The 18,892-nt window shown below is 32.1% G+C and overlaps 1 protein-coding gene across 1 annotated transcript in view; it reads left to right on the forward strand.

The window, feature by feature from the left end:
- Positions 1-18,892, forward strand: part of LOC134260265 (atrial natriuretic peptide receptor 1-like) — a 46,487-nt gene that overhangs the window by 15,098 nt on the left and 12,497 nt on the right. Inside the window, exons 13-17 of the mRNA XM_062742835.1 lie at positions 2,937-3,041; positions 3,451-3,522; positions 4,060-4,225; positions 9,364-9,478; positions 11,918-12,094. Coding sequence (XP_062598819.1) covers positions 2,937-3,041; positions 3,451-3,522; positions 4,060-4,225; positions 9,364-9,478; positions 11,918-12,094 — 635 coding nt within the window. The remainder of the gene's footprint in view (positions 1-2,936; positions 3,042-3,450; positions 3,523-4,059; positions 4,226-9,363; positions 9,479-11,917; positions 12,095-18,892) is intronic.

An 18,892-nucleotide genomic window follows, 5' to 3' on the forward strand; every position in this document is an offset into this window, starting at 1 on the left:
TTTTAAAATTCTATGAAGGCTAACTGACCTTGTTTCAAAATCAATCTTGCTATCGTTATGTCGACTTTAACTCAACAATTGTTAGGCTATTGTTTTAAAGTAAAATTTAACCGAACAATATTGTTATTAGGCTATAGTTTTCAGTGAATGTTTTCTAATCAATTATTCGGCTAATGTTGGCTACGGATTACTTCCTTAACCTGATTAAAACAAAGAGCTCACTGCAGAAATTATTGGCCGACGTTACCCTAACAAAAATACTACAGTTGAAAAAAAAATTTTTAGTTAATTATGGTATCAATTTTTTTACTTTAGAAAAACCATTAATAGGAAGGTACACTGTAGCTGCAGAACTGTAGCTCTCCGAAAAAATATATTGACAGACCGGAGAGTTACGGTGCCACCCATTGAAAAAAAAAAACTTTACATTTTTTGCGCACAAAAATTTACGCTTGGTTCTGGGTTAATTCTTCCAAATTCTTACCTCAATTGCAAAAAAAGCTAAATTAAAAAAAAATTCTTACTTTTCTATCAAGTACTCTCGTAGTTGACATCTCTGAACGAAGCGCGTTAGACCGAATTATCTTGCAAACATAAAGTGGCAGTGTAAATGGACGAAATTTTCTATCATCTCAATTTTAAGGCCAGGAGGGCTATTAAAAACAATCAAAATGAATGTTTTGTTGTTGAATTAGTGACAGAATATGTTAGGATCACACGGTTAGTAATACGAGGGTTGGTCCAAAAGTTCGCGGAATTTCTTTCTAAAATTGTATTGTTGTTTGATGAAAGCAAATAACAGACATATTCATAATATAGAGTCATAAGGCAACAATATTGGAAAATTTCAAAACTTTCCAATTACCAATAAGGCCACAAGAGATTTCTGAAAATGGACTGTTGTGAAACCTGGAGGAGACTTCGACGTTATGTCAAGTTTGATATGTCACGTCACGTTATAGAAGCATCACACCCTTATGTTCAATTTGAATATGTAATTCTACAAAATGCTGCCCTTTTCTCCATTTTTTCTTAACAAAAGCCTGGATATCTCCTCGCACCAACTTATCTTCAATTTTCACTCATATTTCAAAACACTCCACATCTTCCCATATGATGTTCCAATTTCAGTAGCAATGTCAAGAACAGTACGTCAACCGACAACTTCAATTAACGCTTTTAATTTGTCTAGGGGGATTAATACTTAAAACACAGCCTTCAAAAGGCGGCCACACCTTTAATCAACGTCCATGGAAGTTCTTTTTTTTCTTAAATTTCTTAATATGCAACTGGAAAACAAGAAACAAAATGCATTTTCCCAGCCTATGTCAATAATATACGTGTTTAATATAAAGTGATCCCAGGATTTTCACAAAACATATGACTTGACCGAAAATTGACATTGTCTAACAACTTAAAGATGAACAATAAATCACCAACTAATAAACTAAATATCCAGTAAAATCAGCAAAATTCCCACACAAAGGTTTATAAAAGATCAAGCTATTGTAACAATGACATAATTTTCGTTACTATCATATATATTTAAAATATTTTTGATTTATAATATTCAAAAAGTTTCTATATTCTCATGTGTAATTTTAACCAATATCACTTAAAAATAAATAAAATATGAAAAAATTTAACGAATGTTTGGATCAACTCTTGTATTTTGATGTGACAGTTTGAAAAACATTGAGAAATAAACCGAGAAACAGCGCACTTTTTGTGCGCAATAAATATAGTTTTTCCAAAGGGTGGCACTGTAGCTCTCCGGTCAATCAAGTTATTTTTTTCAGAGAGCTACAATTCTGCAGTTAGGTACACTGATGAACTGAGTTCAAGCTACTTGTAAATACATACAGGATTTTTCTTTACCGATAATTGTCCCTTTCTGAATAAAGACCTGAATTAAAAACAACCTGTGCAATAAAGATAGAATACCAGCTTATAAATCATATATATGCGATATAACACTCATCTTAAAACCGTTTGCTGTAAACTTATATGAGATCATGACCGCTTAGTGAAAAATGTGAAAATACCGAAAAGTGACCAATATCTCAAAAATTTACCAACATTACCTATCTGAACAGAGAACTAAACAAGTACCCATTGGAATTCCATAGTTCTGATCAGTTGCTAAGAAATAGTAAGCATCCCATGTTGATCGGTCAAGCCCGCTCCTAGGTGTATCGACTAGGTAGGGGGATCAATCCATGGTCAAATTTAGTATAAAACAAAACCTATCATGGGTATCACCCTACGGAATCATTCAAGGTCAAATTTAGTATAAAGCAAAACCTATCATTGTTATCACCCAACGGAATCATTCAAGGTCAAATTTAGTATAAAGCAAAACCTATCATGGGTATCACCCTACGGAATCATTCAAGGTCAAATTTAGTATAAAACAAAACCTATCATTGTTATCACCCTACGGAATCATTCAAGGTCAAATTTAGTATAAAACAAAACCTATCATTGTTATCATCCAACGGAATCATTCAAGGTCAAATTTAGTATAAAGCAAAACCTATTTTTGGTATCACCCAACGGATTTTTTCATATGAAAGAAAAAGATAACCGAAAGGTCACTGAATTGTGCGTAACTTTCAGCGATCTTTCAGTGAACGGGTTGGCCTCTTACTGGTCACTTAGAGACCTTTCACTCACTCTTCCATGATCAGTCTCTAGACATTCAGTAACTATTCCTTAAATGGAAGTAGGTCATTAATACTATGATAAAGTTTTATACAAATATACTACTATGAAGATATATGTTATCTGAAAGTAATTTAAGAGAAAAGTGCTTTTAAATATCTGGCTATCTTAGCAGACAGAAATAAATGTTCATGGTTTCTTTTTTTTCATGAGTCATAAAGGTATAAGGCGAAATCAGAAAATGTTCAGGATGCAAAACATGTTCTTTTTAGATGCGGGACTTTTTACATGCTAACGTGAATCCCTTTATCGGCGCCTGTATCGATCCTCCCGACATTTGCTGCCTGTTTCTGTATGGCACCAAGGGAAGCCTTCAGGTACCTAGGTTCTTAGATTAATTCTCTGCAATTCCGGTTCCATTGTTATTTTAATAAGACATTGAATGTAATCGGAAATCAAATCATAAAACTGCTGATGCAAAAGTCATTGAATTCAGCATTCTAATTAATTAGGAAAATCCGAAAACAACAGTATCCTACGTTTGTAACATGTTAATGGATATTGAATCCACCTTCTTAGGAGATTAGTAAAACTTTAACCTTTTTTCAATGACTTCAATTTTTTCAATAAAAGAGAATAAATCCAAATCAGTTCATCACAAGAATTAGATTTAAAGTCATTGTTACTTTTAAATACTTGATAACAGTGAACAGAACATATAACACTATTAACACCTATGGTCTAGATAACAATGATGTAATTTGATTTTATTATTATTTCTTCCAGGATGTCTTGGAAAATGATGATATACGACTCGAGTGGGCTTTTAAAGTTGGAATACTGAAAGACATCGCTATGGTGAGATAAAGGAATAAATATGACATAAACACCATTTCTTCGATTAATGCCTTCTCCTTTTTAAGAAGTTGATTTTATAGATATGTTTTTGCGTTTTTCTGGCTTCCTGTATAGGCTTTTCTTTATCAATCATGAAATGTTTCCCTTAATTCCAATGGAAAAACTAAATCATTAATACTAATATTAGTTTGATAGTTATCATTCCATTTAAGTGAGTTATTTCTTTCATAACGTTCATTTAGCCTCACAGTGGGTTAAATTTTTAAATATTTCTTTAATACTTAATTGATAAACATGCACTTCTGAAATTTCAAACATACGATCATTTCCTAAATATGAATATAATTGTTTAACATCTTCAGTCTTTGAGATCAAGGACGTAATGCTCAATGGCCCTGAGTGCCGAGTATACAACATCTAGCAGCTCTACATCGCCAATTGGTAGCCTCCCCATATGAATGAAAAAATCTCGAGAGGGACGTTACACAACATACACACAAACAAATAAAGTAACGGTTTGTCTAAATTTGATTTCAGGGAATGAAGTACCTCCACTCCTCTGTCCTGAAATCGCACGGTCGACTTAAAAGTTCTAACTGTATCATCGACAACAGATGGACCGTGAAGGTCACGGACTACGGGGTGTCTGCTTTCTACGAACATGAACAACTGGCTAATATTAAGAGAATGGAAAAATTTAAAGGTGATTATGATCAAATTAAATATCTTAATTTAAAAAAAATAGAGTGATAGCTTTGTGTAAAACATGTGAAAAAAAAATTCTAATAGATTTTGTTGAGAGATTTTTTTTCTTTTTTTAGCCCTTGGTATAGTTTTAATCTCAATGAGAGTTTGCTTAACATCTTTTTCAAGTTTTTTAGCCTTAGACTTATGCCCTGTTCACACGGAGAATCTAATTCGCAGTAAATTAATGCGAAGTAAACTAATGCGAATCAAACTAATGCGAATTAAATTGCGTTCACACGACAGCTAATGCGAGGTAAACTAATGCGAATTAAAAGTTTACTTCTGCAGCCTGGCGTCAGCACGGCTATTATGACGTCATTTGCAAATCACGTCACCTTATACTGAAGCAGATCCATTTGGCATAATGACAAAGTGTCTGTATACACATTTTAATGATTTACAAACTTTTCCTTAGTTTTTCACTCAAAAATAGCAAAAGTACCTATGACTGACCACCGACAAGTGGCATTTGACTAAATATTGCCATTACGCATGCGTCAGAATTTAATTCGAATTAGCTTCGCTTAGCGTTCACACGGAGCTAATGCGAAGTAATTTAATGCGCAGTAAACTAATTCGAATTAAACTAATTCGCATTAAATTCTCCGTGTGAACGCTAAGCGAAGCTAATTCGCAGTAAACTTACGTTTAATTCGAATTAAACTCTCCGTGTGAACAGGGCATTAGTCATTTACGCGGACCTCATGGTGCTTGAACACTGACGAATGTTTATCATATCAAGTTATATATTTCCTTGAAAAAGGACACAACTAGAGTAATAATGGCAAAATTGTTTAATTTCCATTCATTTACCCTTTTTTTCTTCAAATTTTTTTTTATAAAGGAACACAAAATGAACTGATGTAACATTTACTCTATAAAATGTACTATTTGCTTGTATATTAGAAATGTCACTGAAAATTTTATTTAATACTTCAAAACAAAATATAAAAATGGACAAATCATACCAAGTAAAGGTTTATTGTCAGAATATGTACCCTTTTTAGTACAAGTGTAATATAAACTTTAAAAAAAATATACCAATCCAGGTGATACATTTTTCTAAAGTTAATACAAAACTTAATTTAAAAAAGAAAACAAATGTAGTCTTTTTAAAATGGAAATTCTCTAAATTACTCCAGTGATACAAAGGAAATACAGTTACAGTAAACAGATTAATTAACTTTGACATCTAATCCCCAAGTGTTCCAAAACGACCAGATAGAAAACTTATTGCAAGTTCCGTATAATTATAAATTTTGTTATGTCAATCTCTGTACAAAAATGTTTTGTCAATCTCTGTACAAAATAATATAACAAATGAAGTCCTTTATTTCCGTCGTCAGTACATCGACTTCACAGAAATGCATTTCTGTGAAGTCGATATAATTACAGATCCATCTCGTCAAAGAGCTTTATTTATATAATATACACACCAAACACCATGACACGGAGAGAACGGCAGGTGTGACCGGTCGGCAGGGGATCAACATTGTATCAACATTTTATAGACCATTTTTGTTTACAGAATTATTTATCAAAACCTATTAAACATGCATACAAAAAAATGGCAACTGATCATAAATTACGGGTAGAAGAAGGTAGATATGTTAATGAAAACAGAATTAACAGAAAATGCTGACTGATTTTATATTTGGAATCCAATATATAAAACAGTATTATATTAAGAAACCTAGTGTCTTTAAATTAATTCAACTGTTAAGTGTACAAAATGTTAAAGAAATGTCTAAATTGGGAAAATTTTTGTTCATTGCTTTACAACGAAGAAAAGATTTATTAAACTGTTCATAGCTCATGAATGTTTGTAAACATTTATTATACAATTGTAAGATCTGAATATATGTATACCTTGTTTGTAATACAACCATTATGTACATGTATCTGTCTGATATGCCGTTTGGCATAAGGAAATAAAGAATTGAAATGATCAGTTATATAACAATTATATAGCTCTGCTTCATATTTGTATTAATTGCTTGATAGCCATTTGAGCTTGAATTCTGTTCTTTATCTCCATATTTTTGATTTAAGAAAGAAACATATGAATGTGTATCCAATTTTAATATTGTAAGATTATATAGTAGATTCATTCTTTAAAGGAAAATGGACACATTTTTAAATGATTTCTTAAAACCTATTTTAATATTTGCAACTTTAAAAAAAAATAAAATTATAATCCAGAAAATTCAGAGTAGAAATGTTCGAAAGCAAAACATACACACAGTATATTGTCAGTCCGTGCAGTTGTTGTCAGTAGACTTTAACAATTGAACGCTCTGTTACAACGCACTTTGAAAAATTACGCACTTTGAAAAAAATTTTCAAAGTGCGTTAAAATTTGGGACCAAGCTAACGCATTTTGAAAAAAATAATTTTTTTTCAAAGTGCGTTAATATCGACCATATTAACGCACTTTGAAAAAAATGTAAAGATTGATCAATATTCCTTCAAATGATCGGTATGATAAATAACAGATCCTGGTTTGATAACTTTTTAATGATAAAGTCACTGTAGGACCTGAGATATTGACGTTTTAAATATTGAAGGTTTTGATAAAATAAATTAAGGGAAAATTAAAGGGTCTTGAAAAAAAGAGTGACGATTGTTTAAGTTCATTAATTCGTTTCTTCTTTTTTTTAATTCTAGTCTTTGATAAGTAGATGTAAAGGTGTATAGGGGGCACTAACAGAGGACATCTTCAAGCAACTTAGCATTTATCATAATAAAAAGGGGCCAATTTGATTGTTCAAAACTATGAAAATTCTTTCTCTCTCATACGTTTTACTGTACTTAAAAATTTCTAGTTTTCATCTGTTTCAATTAACTCATTTATTATTGAAAGTTTTCAACGTCATACCAGTTAGGTAAATATATAATTATATGAATGCTTTGAGTATAGCATAGACATCGAGACTGGGCGAAGGGCCAGGGGAGGGGATGGGGGCTAAGCCCCCCCCCCCAACTTATTTTGGAAAGATATATACATCGTATAAGCATTGAAAATGCAGCGTACCCTTTTTTAGGTTTATTGCTCCCCTCCCCCGTTTGTTACCGACACCTATGTATTGGAAAGATAAAGATTTGGACTTAGGGATCTTATACCCGTCTTCTCCTCTTTTCGACGGGAGTAAAATCAATTCATTTTTGAGGTTAGAGTTAGACTTAGTTTTTTGAAAGATAAATAACAAAAAAAATCTTTCCATGACTAAAATATGATTTTTTTTTCAAAGTGCGTTAAGTATCTCCATGGTAAAATATATTGATGCAGACTCTTAACGCACTTTGAAAAATTTTTTCAAAGTGCGTTGAGGTGGTCCCAAATTTAACGCACTTTGAAAAAAATTTTCAAAGTGCGTTGATTTTGTCCCAATTTTAACGCACTTTGAAAAATTTTTCAAAGTGCGTAATTTTTTCAAAGTGCCTTGCCACAACGCTCCCTGTGAATCTTAAACATCAACAATAACAGAGGTTGTGCTCTGTTAACAAAAACTGTGTACGTTTCACTGGTGTGATCAATTTGCTAAACTTGTGAAGAGCTTTTGCTTTCGAACATTTCTACTCTGAATATAATTATTTTTCTGGGTTAAAGTTTTATTATATTTCATTAATAGACATCAAGATTGTAACTTTTCTTAAGTTTTAAGAAAAAAAATTAATATTTGTATTAATATAAAGTGCTAGGATGTGTCAATAAAATCCATCCAAAAATTTGAAGTTTCAATAACTTCTAGATGAAATGAGAATTTAAATCAATTTTTGTGTGAAATTCTATTCAAATATATAAGTCGTGATATTATACAGAAAATATTAAGTTCAAATCTGTGTCCATGCATCTTTAAAGACCAAGGAATGGTAGTTTACAAATACAATTTATCATAAGCCAAATGCTTACTGACGTTTACTAATTGTTAGTCCATTATTTTTACAATGAATTGTTGACAGATTTTCTTCTTATTTCCTCGATTATGACATGAAGCACATGGCGTGTATGACCAGTCAGCAGGTAATGCTCACTTCTGAATTGCACCTAATGCCACCTCTGATGTTCTGAATGTCCGTGCTCGCTCTGCTCCAATTTTCGTAAACTTAAGAAATTTCTTCCATTAAGTACAAGAAAACTCTTCTATAATGCATACATTTTTCCTTCAATAAACTATCGTCTTACAGTCTGGGGTAATACGTCCAAATCTAACATTAAGAGAATTCATAAACTTCAAAAACGTGATGCTAGAATTATTCTTGATGCTGCACCTGATCAACCATCTAAGCCTTTGTTTGAAAAACTAGGATGGTTAAATGATTTGAGTTAGTTACGTTTCGTAAATGTTTTTATTGTATAAAACTTTTTGTGGTATGAGCCCAGAATATATCCAGGATCTTTTTATTTTTCTCACCTACTCAGAATTGAATTATAATCTTCGATTACCAAAGCATCGAACAATCCTATTTACAAACTCTTTTCAATATTCAGGTGTACATTTATGGAATAATCAACCATTACATGTTAAATTATCACCATCTTTGCCTGTTTTTAGAAAGAATTTGGAAAAAGTTATAATAAGCCAACGTCTGTAATTTTCATTATTATAGATGTCCTTGTTATTGTTATTAACTATATCTTTTAAACCTTGTATATTGACTTATTTATTGTCTTATATTTCCATTAATTTGTATATTACATCTGATTATGAAGTTATAAAATGAGCTTATCATTTTCATGTACTGTGTATATATGTTTGATTGTACCATTTTATGTATATCGTTTTAATTGTAGAATTAAGGCCCCGGGGAAGAACAGTACTTTGTACTAATCGGGTTACATTCTTTAAATAAAGCATTATTATTATTATTATTATTATTATTATTATTTGTATTGTGTAATGGACTTTTGAGCATGAATACTCATCTCCATATCTTTCATTTTTTACGGACACGGATGAATATAGTGTACATGTATCTAATTTTAATATCATAAGATTTTACGGTAGATTCATCATTTTATTAAACGATATTGATAAGAAAAACGACATAGAGTCCATTAGCTGTTGATTTCAAATAATTGTTTGCATACAGATTTATTATGGACGGCACCGGAAATATTAAGGTCTGGCGACATTGCTCCAAGGAATGGCACAAAGGCGGGTGACGTGTATAGCTATGGTATCATCATGCACGAAACGTTCTACCGAAACGGACCTTTTCCTGTGGAAGGAAAAACAGCGAAAGGTACATCTTCTTCAGTCTGTTATTATAAACGACACGACACTGATAATAACACAGTTCGTGTTTAAAATCATGAAATATCAAAGCTTTTATCAACGCGTATAGTTTGATTTTTGATAAATGTCTTTCTTTTCATACAAATAATGATATACATCTATATGAATATGAAAGGTTTCCGCCTGCTAAAGATTGCTTTCCACATAGAAAATGGAGTAACATTTTCAGATACTAATGTTAAAAATGTCATATGAGTTTTGAAACATTTCCCTCATACTCATGTTTCCTAGTGAAATTAACGGAGAACGGTACAAAGAGCATTGTTACCATAAGATTTGTATTATTTTTGTGAATTAATGAACTTGTTGAATGTTCCTCAAAGAATCTTATTTCATTGAAAACGTTATTTACAGCCTTGTTTATTTAAATAACCCTAATCGTAACAATGAATACAATAAAGGAAAAGGCGAAGGTAAGGAACAGTGATCAAACTCAGAATCTCTTTAAATAATAGAAATCTGTAAAAATCATAGCATTAACACGGACATGCTGAAATTCTAAGATGTGGGATCAGATGCTTAGGAGGAGTAAGCATTCCCTGTCCACCGTCGTTGTGAGAACTTTTAAATATATCAAGTGACATGTGCAGATATTAATTTGCAGTTCGGCGTCATGAGTCACATGTGACGTAATTTTTGACAATTGAGCAATAAACAGAGGTAAAACAGCACAGTTTTATCGAGTTGATCCGCGACATATGCGGTATAATTAGCAAAATCTTGAAAACAATTTTAATGCTTTTAATTCACTGTTGAAGTATGAAGTTGTTCTTTTATCATGATAAATATTTATTTGAAGACGACATTAATACGGACTGCGATGTGGATATAGCTGTTGTAAATGTCGTAAGAAAATAAAATAGAAATTGTACGACTCGAATAAATTTGCTGTTTTATAGCAGAGCTTGTCAATTTAATCAGAGTTTATGTTAACAGAAGAATAGGTAATAAGTAAAGATCCTGAAATCTTCTCAAATAATGAGTTACATGTATACTGACCTTGGCCCCGGTTCCCTTCTGTTTTTCCAAGATGATTCATTGACTTTTTACATTATACATGAAAAGGGTAAAGGTAACAAATAATGAACGAACTCTAAAAATCTAAGGAAAGGGCATAAACAAGAAACGCTGGAAATTGAAGACGTTGGATTAGGTGCATATGAGAAGTAAGCTTTCCTCATGACCGCACACACCCGCCCTGAGGGCTTGTACGATAAGGCAGATGGAATATTCCGTAGTCAAATTTAGTATTTAAAAAAGAAAAAAAATGTATGAAACAAGTCAGCCAACACGAGCAGTGAGGGATCTTTTTCGTGTTAACGGCCGCCTGACATGGGACTTCTGTTTTTAAGGCCTCATTCAAAGGACCTCGTAAATTATATTTGCTATCAAGATCATTTTAACGAAATAGAATTTACGAAGTACCAACTACATATAAGGTTTAAATATCTGTTACATAAATATATCTGTAGGTAGCCTGCACTGACCTAATATTATTCATTAACAAAGTACTACAAGTTTAAATTGCGAATGCAGTAGGTTAATATGAGTAACTTGGTGACAAATGAAATACATATATTGAGTGTGAGTTTCTTCGTCTTCGCCATGTCTCTACGCTACTAACACTATTTATAAAGGTTAATGGTTAATTTACCCTGTTTACAGATTTTTCGGATTTCCTGCCGACAGTTTAAATAATCAACATCATGCAGACAAATTATTGATATCGGTGGTCTTCAAAAAAAAAAAAATAAATAAAAAAGAAATAAAATAAAAAAAAAAACCGCAGAAAAAACCAGTTTGTATAGTTATTACTACGATTAACGTATGCAGCCGATCAACCATCGTCGTTCATGACATTTCATGATCACGTAGCCGTAATCTAACTTACTTGATTTTTTAAATCATTTTTTCTACTTCCATGAAAATTGTTTTACTTACTTGGTATATTCGCAGTAAAAACACACGCTTCATAAACTGTGAATACGAACAACATATTAACGCTTTGCTTTCAAATACCGGTATTTTAGAAACATGCAACAAAATATTCAAGAGAGAATTAGCTAAAACAATTTAAATGATAAAAGAATAACTTTGGAGACATGAAAAGGTCAGACTTCTTCTGCTTTACCTTTTAAATTTCTGTTTATATAACTTAGTTTTTGTCTGACCTAAACTTTGTTTTGTTCTGATCTCTCAGATAAGTTGATCTTATATACGATAAACCCGTAAAAGTATCTTCACTGCAATTCTTACAATCCTTTTCATCTTTTTAATGGCCGTGCATATGAATCCAATTTAAATGTTTATCTTCTAAAAGAGCTCTAACAAAGATATGCTTTTTGAATTATAGATGTAGTTAAGGACATACACAATGGGCAGTCGTGTAAACCTGAGATGATCAAGTCTGAGGCCATCAAACCTCAGATGATAAAGCTAATGAAGATGTGTTGGGACGATGACTGGAGACTGAGACCGGATTTTACCAGTATCCTGAGCTTTATCAAAGAAAACAACACAGAGGCGTAAGTTTTCAACAAAAACACTGACACAACTTAGATTTTACCTGTCTACTGAGCTATATTTAAAAAAACAACACAGAAAGTATTCAACAAAAAAACTGATACAACTTAAATTTTAACAGTGTACTGAGCTATATAAAAAAACAACAACACACAGGCGTAAGTATTCAACAAAAACACTGATACGAAAAGCCAGTGCTGGGAGAGTTAAGCTGGACATTTTCGGTAAAAATTCATTCCTGGGAAATATAAACTGGGCTTTCATCATTTCAAGAAGGCATCGTTGTAGTACATGGCTTATAGAAGGTGATAGCTTGTGGATATTGCACTGGCGTTGCACTGGTCATGTTTTTATTTACGTTTATTAATTTAAAAACGACAACAATTTCTTTTTTTGTCTCATTTGCTAGTGTTTGAATGACATTTGTTAACACTACAGTTCTTTTGTAGCAAGATCAAAGGCAGTAATCGAACATTTGTTTTGCCAGAATGAACCTAAAAATTAATAAATAGCTTTCCGTTCTGCCGATATACTAGAAGCATTAACCTTCTCTTTAATAACAATACTTCTACTTAAAATGGGAGAGAAAGAGAAAGAGAGAGCTTGAGCTTGTAATGTTGGTAATGTTATGCACACCCCTACTAATGTTATTGTGATTTAAATTCAAGACACGTGGTTTAGGTTGATCTATTCAAAGGTTATAAGGCAGAATCGGTTTTAAAAATAAAATTGGCAGTAAACATGACATTGCTATAGCCTGTTTCTTTTGAAAATATGTCCTGTAATTAATGTTTCCAGACTTTTCTGAAAGACTTTCATGATGTTCAACAGAAAAAGGGTGGCTAAAGGAGGGGATGTTAAATTAACAATATATCATACTTTTCGACGAAAATTAGAGCTCACTAGTGACCGATTCGCTGGTAAAAAATGTGCATTATCATCTACACTGACAAACCTTTGTTTGCCTTATATAGCTATTGATATAAATTCGCACAGGGGATCTCACCACGAGCAACTGACCAATCGTTGAATGATTATGAATAGCAACGTTTACGCCAAATACATGTTTACATTTTACTTCGAACACGTAGTTCAGGTCAATCTACGATCAAGTAAATGGACTGCAAAAATTAATAACAAAAAATGTTCCTACGAACAAAATACAAAGATAAGAAATTATGAAAGATGTTATGGGCGTTTTTAATTTGTTGTTTAATGGAAAAGAAAATGTTTAATAAAGTGTAGCTTGTGTCTAGTTCAGAACACCAGCGCTTCAAGGGTAAGGAAAATGAGCAGCATCTGCATTTAAATCAGTAGGCCTTTCAACTGCCGCTAGGGGTCGGTGTTATGAACGATAACTCACTGCTGAAACTTGTTTAAAGCAGGCTCGGGGTATCTAACTGTTTACACGCAAGGCAGTATTTAGCATTTCCCAAGTGTTTCTGTGCTCTAAGTAGAATTCAGTTGTTTTAAAATTTAGCACTAAATGTAAAACTTACTTACTGTGTAGTTGCGGACACCGTTTAACTACATATAATTAAATTTTTTCATTAAAATAAAAAGTGAAATCCACCCTCCGTCTTAGTTCTAACCTAATTAATTTTTTATACTCGGTCGTTCTCCTTCGTGCTTAGTAACACAAATAAGATGGTCAATTGTTGCATTTACTTGTAAAAAAATATATATTTATATAGGAAGCGAAAAAGCGCGAACACAAAAATCATGACATTAATTTTCTCCTTCATAACAATCGTCAAAGAGAGTTAAAAATATTGAATATAGTCTGTTCCCCATTCATTTGACCCTGTTATTTCCGGTAGAGTGAAGGCATTCTCTTTCTCTTGGTCAACACTTTTGTGTACAAAACAATATTTGGAACCCTTTTGTGTACATAACAATACCAATGCTGAAGCAGCCTATATGTCATTCCTATAAACGATAACTCATAAATCGGCACTAAGTTGGTTATTTTTCACACCTGAGTTACCTGTCCTTAAAACACAACATCGGAGAAGTCAATTATAAATGATTAAACTTTTTAATTATGTAATTAAAAGTATGCATAAATTATTATCTTTTTTGATAATTTCATGTACCTATAAATCTATCTATACAATGTTTTTTACCATATGTGCAACTTGAAAAATTAGTTGAAAGGCCTATTAAAATGGACAAAACTCTGTTTACGTCCGTGATCACGTGTTCAGCCAGGGAATCCACCTGACAATTGTATTCACCGATAGTACAACAAAGGAATTAATACAGACGCAAATCGCCTTGTAGCATGACTTAGAAAAACCTAGAATTTTACGTTTTCTTAACAAATGAATTGTTTGTCATTATGAGCATGAAAATGATATTTTAAAAAATGCTTTTTATTTAGTTTTACCATAAGATTTTCCTTTTTTTAAAGCGTAAAATTCCTGTAGTATTCGTAGTAACCCATAATGCAATACTCATTCAGCTGATTGGTCACTTAAAATCACGCTGGTGCCTCATTTGCTAATCTGACGCCAAAAAATATAGTCCCGGTTCCCATGCAAAAATATTTGTCCAAAAAGAAATTTTAATTCATAACAGCAGAAAATTGTATTATAGAGAGTTCTTATTTAAGTTTGAATGAATGTAAGAGAGATCGATTGATTGAAGTACATTTCTACAGACATTATCAGCTGATTCTAAGGTGGTGAAACTGAAACGCAACATAACTTTTCTGTTTACCATGCCTCCACGTGCAAGTCACTTCCTAGCCACATTTCCGTGAATAATTTACCCTATCTCTCTGAAGTCTCCCTAACTCTCGCCAGAGCCACTGCCAGAGCTACTCGGAACTCATCGGTTTTTATAATTTGCAGAACACCGAAAAATAAAAGGTTCCGAACACATTAGTAGGGGTGTGCAGTAAATAACCCTTTATCAAGTATATACCTTCCATTTCATATAACCTTCAATTTGAGCATACATTTTTGTAGTGATGACTGTTATGGTGACCTTTCTTAAAATGTCAGATATGACAAAATTATGGACTGTTTAGAGGGGAAAAATCATTAATTATCCCGTCTCAGTAGGTTGCAACCCGAATGCGCTTGCGCCGAGGGTGAAAACCGTACTAAGATAATTTGTAATGTCTCCCTTCTAATATAAACACTCCATAATTGTTTTATTATCCTGACGAATCTAAATTATCAATGAAATAGGTAGAAAATAGTAATCAAACCTCTTGTGTTCTCCTACTCTGCTTTAATTCCGTACTTTAAAAATATTTCTACAGACGTCTTTGTTAAAATTTATTGCTTACCGATCCCGCATATTTAGCTTCAAGTTTCAAGTTTTTATTTCAGACAGAGACTCCAACTGGGGTATATGAATACAAATAATATAAGATTTTTACATATAAACAGGAATGCATGAAAGAATGAGTGGTACTAATGTAATTTACATGTACAATTCACATGTATAGTTCAATTAATAAAATATTGATGGCCTCTGCTTATAAAAAAAAAAAAAAAAAAAAAAAAAAACTATATTTATTTATAACATTTGTAACATAGTAGTTTTGGTATTAATATTACTGACAATAAAATTTTACAAAATTTGGCAAGCCCAAAAATAACTTTAGTATCCTTACAATTTAAGAAGTCATGAAATTTGATAACATTAGGGTTAGCATAAAAAAGTATTTGGAACAATTTTTCTTCGTTCACTCTTGAAAAAAGAACATTCTAATAGGTAGTGGAATTCATCTCCTAAATTGTTAGAGGAACAAAGATCACAAATACGATCATCTCTATCAACTCCCCAAAATCGACCTTTTTCAGTAAGAATTCTGTGATTCATATATCTAAATTTACATAAAGCTTTTCTTAAATCCTTTAGTAGATATATCAAATAATTTTCAAAATAATGTTCTAATTTAAATATCCTATAATTAAGGGCTTTTGCCATCTCAAAAATACAGGCATACCAATTCTGCATAAATTGATCAATTAATCTAGTTTTTACTAATTTTAACACCGATATTTTCTTTGGAGAAAACTTTTGCAACCATAACTCAGACATTCCACAATCATTTAGTGTTTATTTAACATCATTTATCCACTTAGACTGCATTAAGTCATGTTCTCTGAGTTTTAATAGCAATTTATATAAAACAAAAGATATTTTGTCTTGTTTGCCACAAACAAGTCTATGCCAAAATCCAATAACTCTGGACTTAATAAATATTTCTACTGGGTATCTGCCTAGTTCATCATATAAAACTTGATTAGGGGTAGATTTTTTCAGATTTAGAATTATTTTTAAAATTGTAAATATAAACTTTCTATGACATTGTTATTATAAAATCCCAATACTTCACAGGTGTTACCATACTGTCAAAAAGTTTCAGCTGAATATCTAAAGGCTAATCCAAATATCTTACTTTTTTGAGTAAACTGACTATAGCTTTCCTACCTTGCTCAAGTAGCTTAGTTTTATTACTAACAAAGGATCCATTACTTGAAAAAGTTACACCTAAGTAAACATATCCATCAACAACTGATAAGTTTTGGTTGTCATATGTAAAGACTTTTGATGTATTGTCAGTTTTAGGTTTATTAAAAATAACAACCTTTGTTTTGGATGCGTAAACTTGCAATTTCCAAGTTTTACAATACAAAAACATTACATTTAAAGCAACTTGTAATTGAGGTGCTGACTCAGCCAAAATTACAGTATCATAAGCATCAAGTAATAAGTAACGTTTCAGGAAAATGTCTACCTCTTCAGTACTAAGCAAAAAATGTACAGCTTCTGTAATATTTGTTAAACCATCATATGCCCTAGCAATAAAATCGACAAGGTCATTAAAAATATTGAGAGTAAAACAGGTGACAAGTTTTCGCCTTGACGTACACCGACATTACTTTAGCAATTGTACGCGAATAATCACAAATCAAAGTTATCTCGCTTAATCTATAGGATTTCATTCAAAGGGCTACAACACAGTTGTAATTATGCATGATCGCTTGCACTATTTCATGGTCATTTGAAGGGTAGTTGTCAACCTGCGCGTGAGGGAGACAGTACGAATTGTCTCACTTCACATGACATGCTCAAAAGCAATCAGATTGACTGTTTAATTCTGAAGGATAATATAGTTTATCCTGTAAATAGTATACGCAATACATGTAACGTACATGATTTCTGTTAGGAGTGCAAACATAATTGACGCAATTTTTTAATTTCAAGATTTCATTCATTGTAAAAATTTTCAAAGACACTGATGTATTGCTATTGTTCTTTTCTTTTGCGGATGCATACACTGAAACATTCGGTCGCGTAAATGATTTCTATCGTACGCCAGCTAGATGACATTTGAGCCTTAGATAAGTATATGTACATGATTTCTGTTTATCTTCTATATGTCTGACTCAGCATGAACATATAATAGACACCATATTTACGTATACATGTATGTACATGATTTCCGTTTACCTGTATGCCTCCTAAAGGAGCGTGAACATAGTAGAATCAATGTCGATGAGGTATACGTTCATTTCTGTTTGTCTTCATTATGAGTGTGAACATAATAGACTCTATGATGACGTATATGTTCATGATTCATGTTTGTTTTCTATATAAGTGTAAACATTATAGACTCCATGATGACGTTTATGTTAGTTTCCTTTTGTCTTCATTATGAGTGTGAACATAATAAACTCTATGATAACGTATACGTTCATGATTTCTGTTTGTCTCCTATATGAGTGTGAACATAATAGACTCCATGATGACGTTTATGTTAGTTTCCTTTTGTCTTCATTATGAGTGTGAACATAATAGACTCTATGATAACGTATACGTTCATGATTTCTGTTTGTCTCCTATATGAGTGTGAACATAATAGACTCCATGATGACGTTTATGTTAGTTTCCTTTTGTCTTCATTATGAGTGTGAACATAATAAACTCTATGATAACGTATACGTTCATGATTTCTGTTTGTCTCCTATATGAGTGTGAACATAATAGACTCCATGATGACGTTTATGTTAGTTTCCTTTTGTCTTCATTATGAGTGTGAACATAATAGACTCTATGATAACGTATACGTTCATGATTTCTGTTTGTCTCCTATATGAGTGTGAACATAATAGACTCCATGATGACGTTTATGTTAGTTTCCTTTTTCTTCATTATGAGTGTGAACATAATAGACTCTATGATAACGTATACGTTCATGATTTCTGTTTGTCTCCTATATGAGTGTGAACATAATAGACTCCATGATGACGTTTATGTTAGTTTCCTTTTGTCTTCATTATGAGTGTGAACATAATAGACTCTATGATAACGTATACGTTCATGATTTCTGTTTGTCTCCTATATGAGTGTGAACATAATAGACTCCATGATGACGTTTATGTTAGTTTCCTTTTGTCTTCATTATGAGTGTGAACATAATAGACTCTATGATAACGTATACGTTCATGATTTCTGTTTGTCTCCTATATGAGTGTGAACATAATAGACTCCATGATGACGTTTATGTTACACGCATTCTCAATTTATAGTGCCAAATCGACTTTGGGAAAAGTCAAAAAAATTTGTGAACTGAAACTAACACTTTTATATGTCATTTAAAACATGAAAGTGTATAGTTATTAAAAATCACAATTTGATTTACATACTTCATGCTGTGTTTTGTTGACCTCCTTCGAAATGAATGCGGTTGGAGGGCTTATTTTACTCCAAGATATTTACGTGATGTTGAAAAGACATATTTGGAAACGAAAGAATTTTTTTAAAAAATACAAAAT

The sequence above is a fragment of the Saccostrea cucullata genome, unplaced genomic scaffold (genome assembly GCF_032062105.1).
Source record: "Saccostrea cucullata isolate Sc308-1 unplaced genomic scaffold, CSIRO_AGI_Scuc_v1 ctg1185, whole genome shotgun sequence".
NCBI lineage: Eukaryota > Metazoa > Mollusca > Bivalvia > Ostreida > Ostreidae > Saccostrea > Saccostrea cuccullata.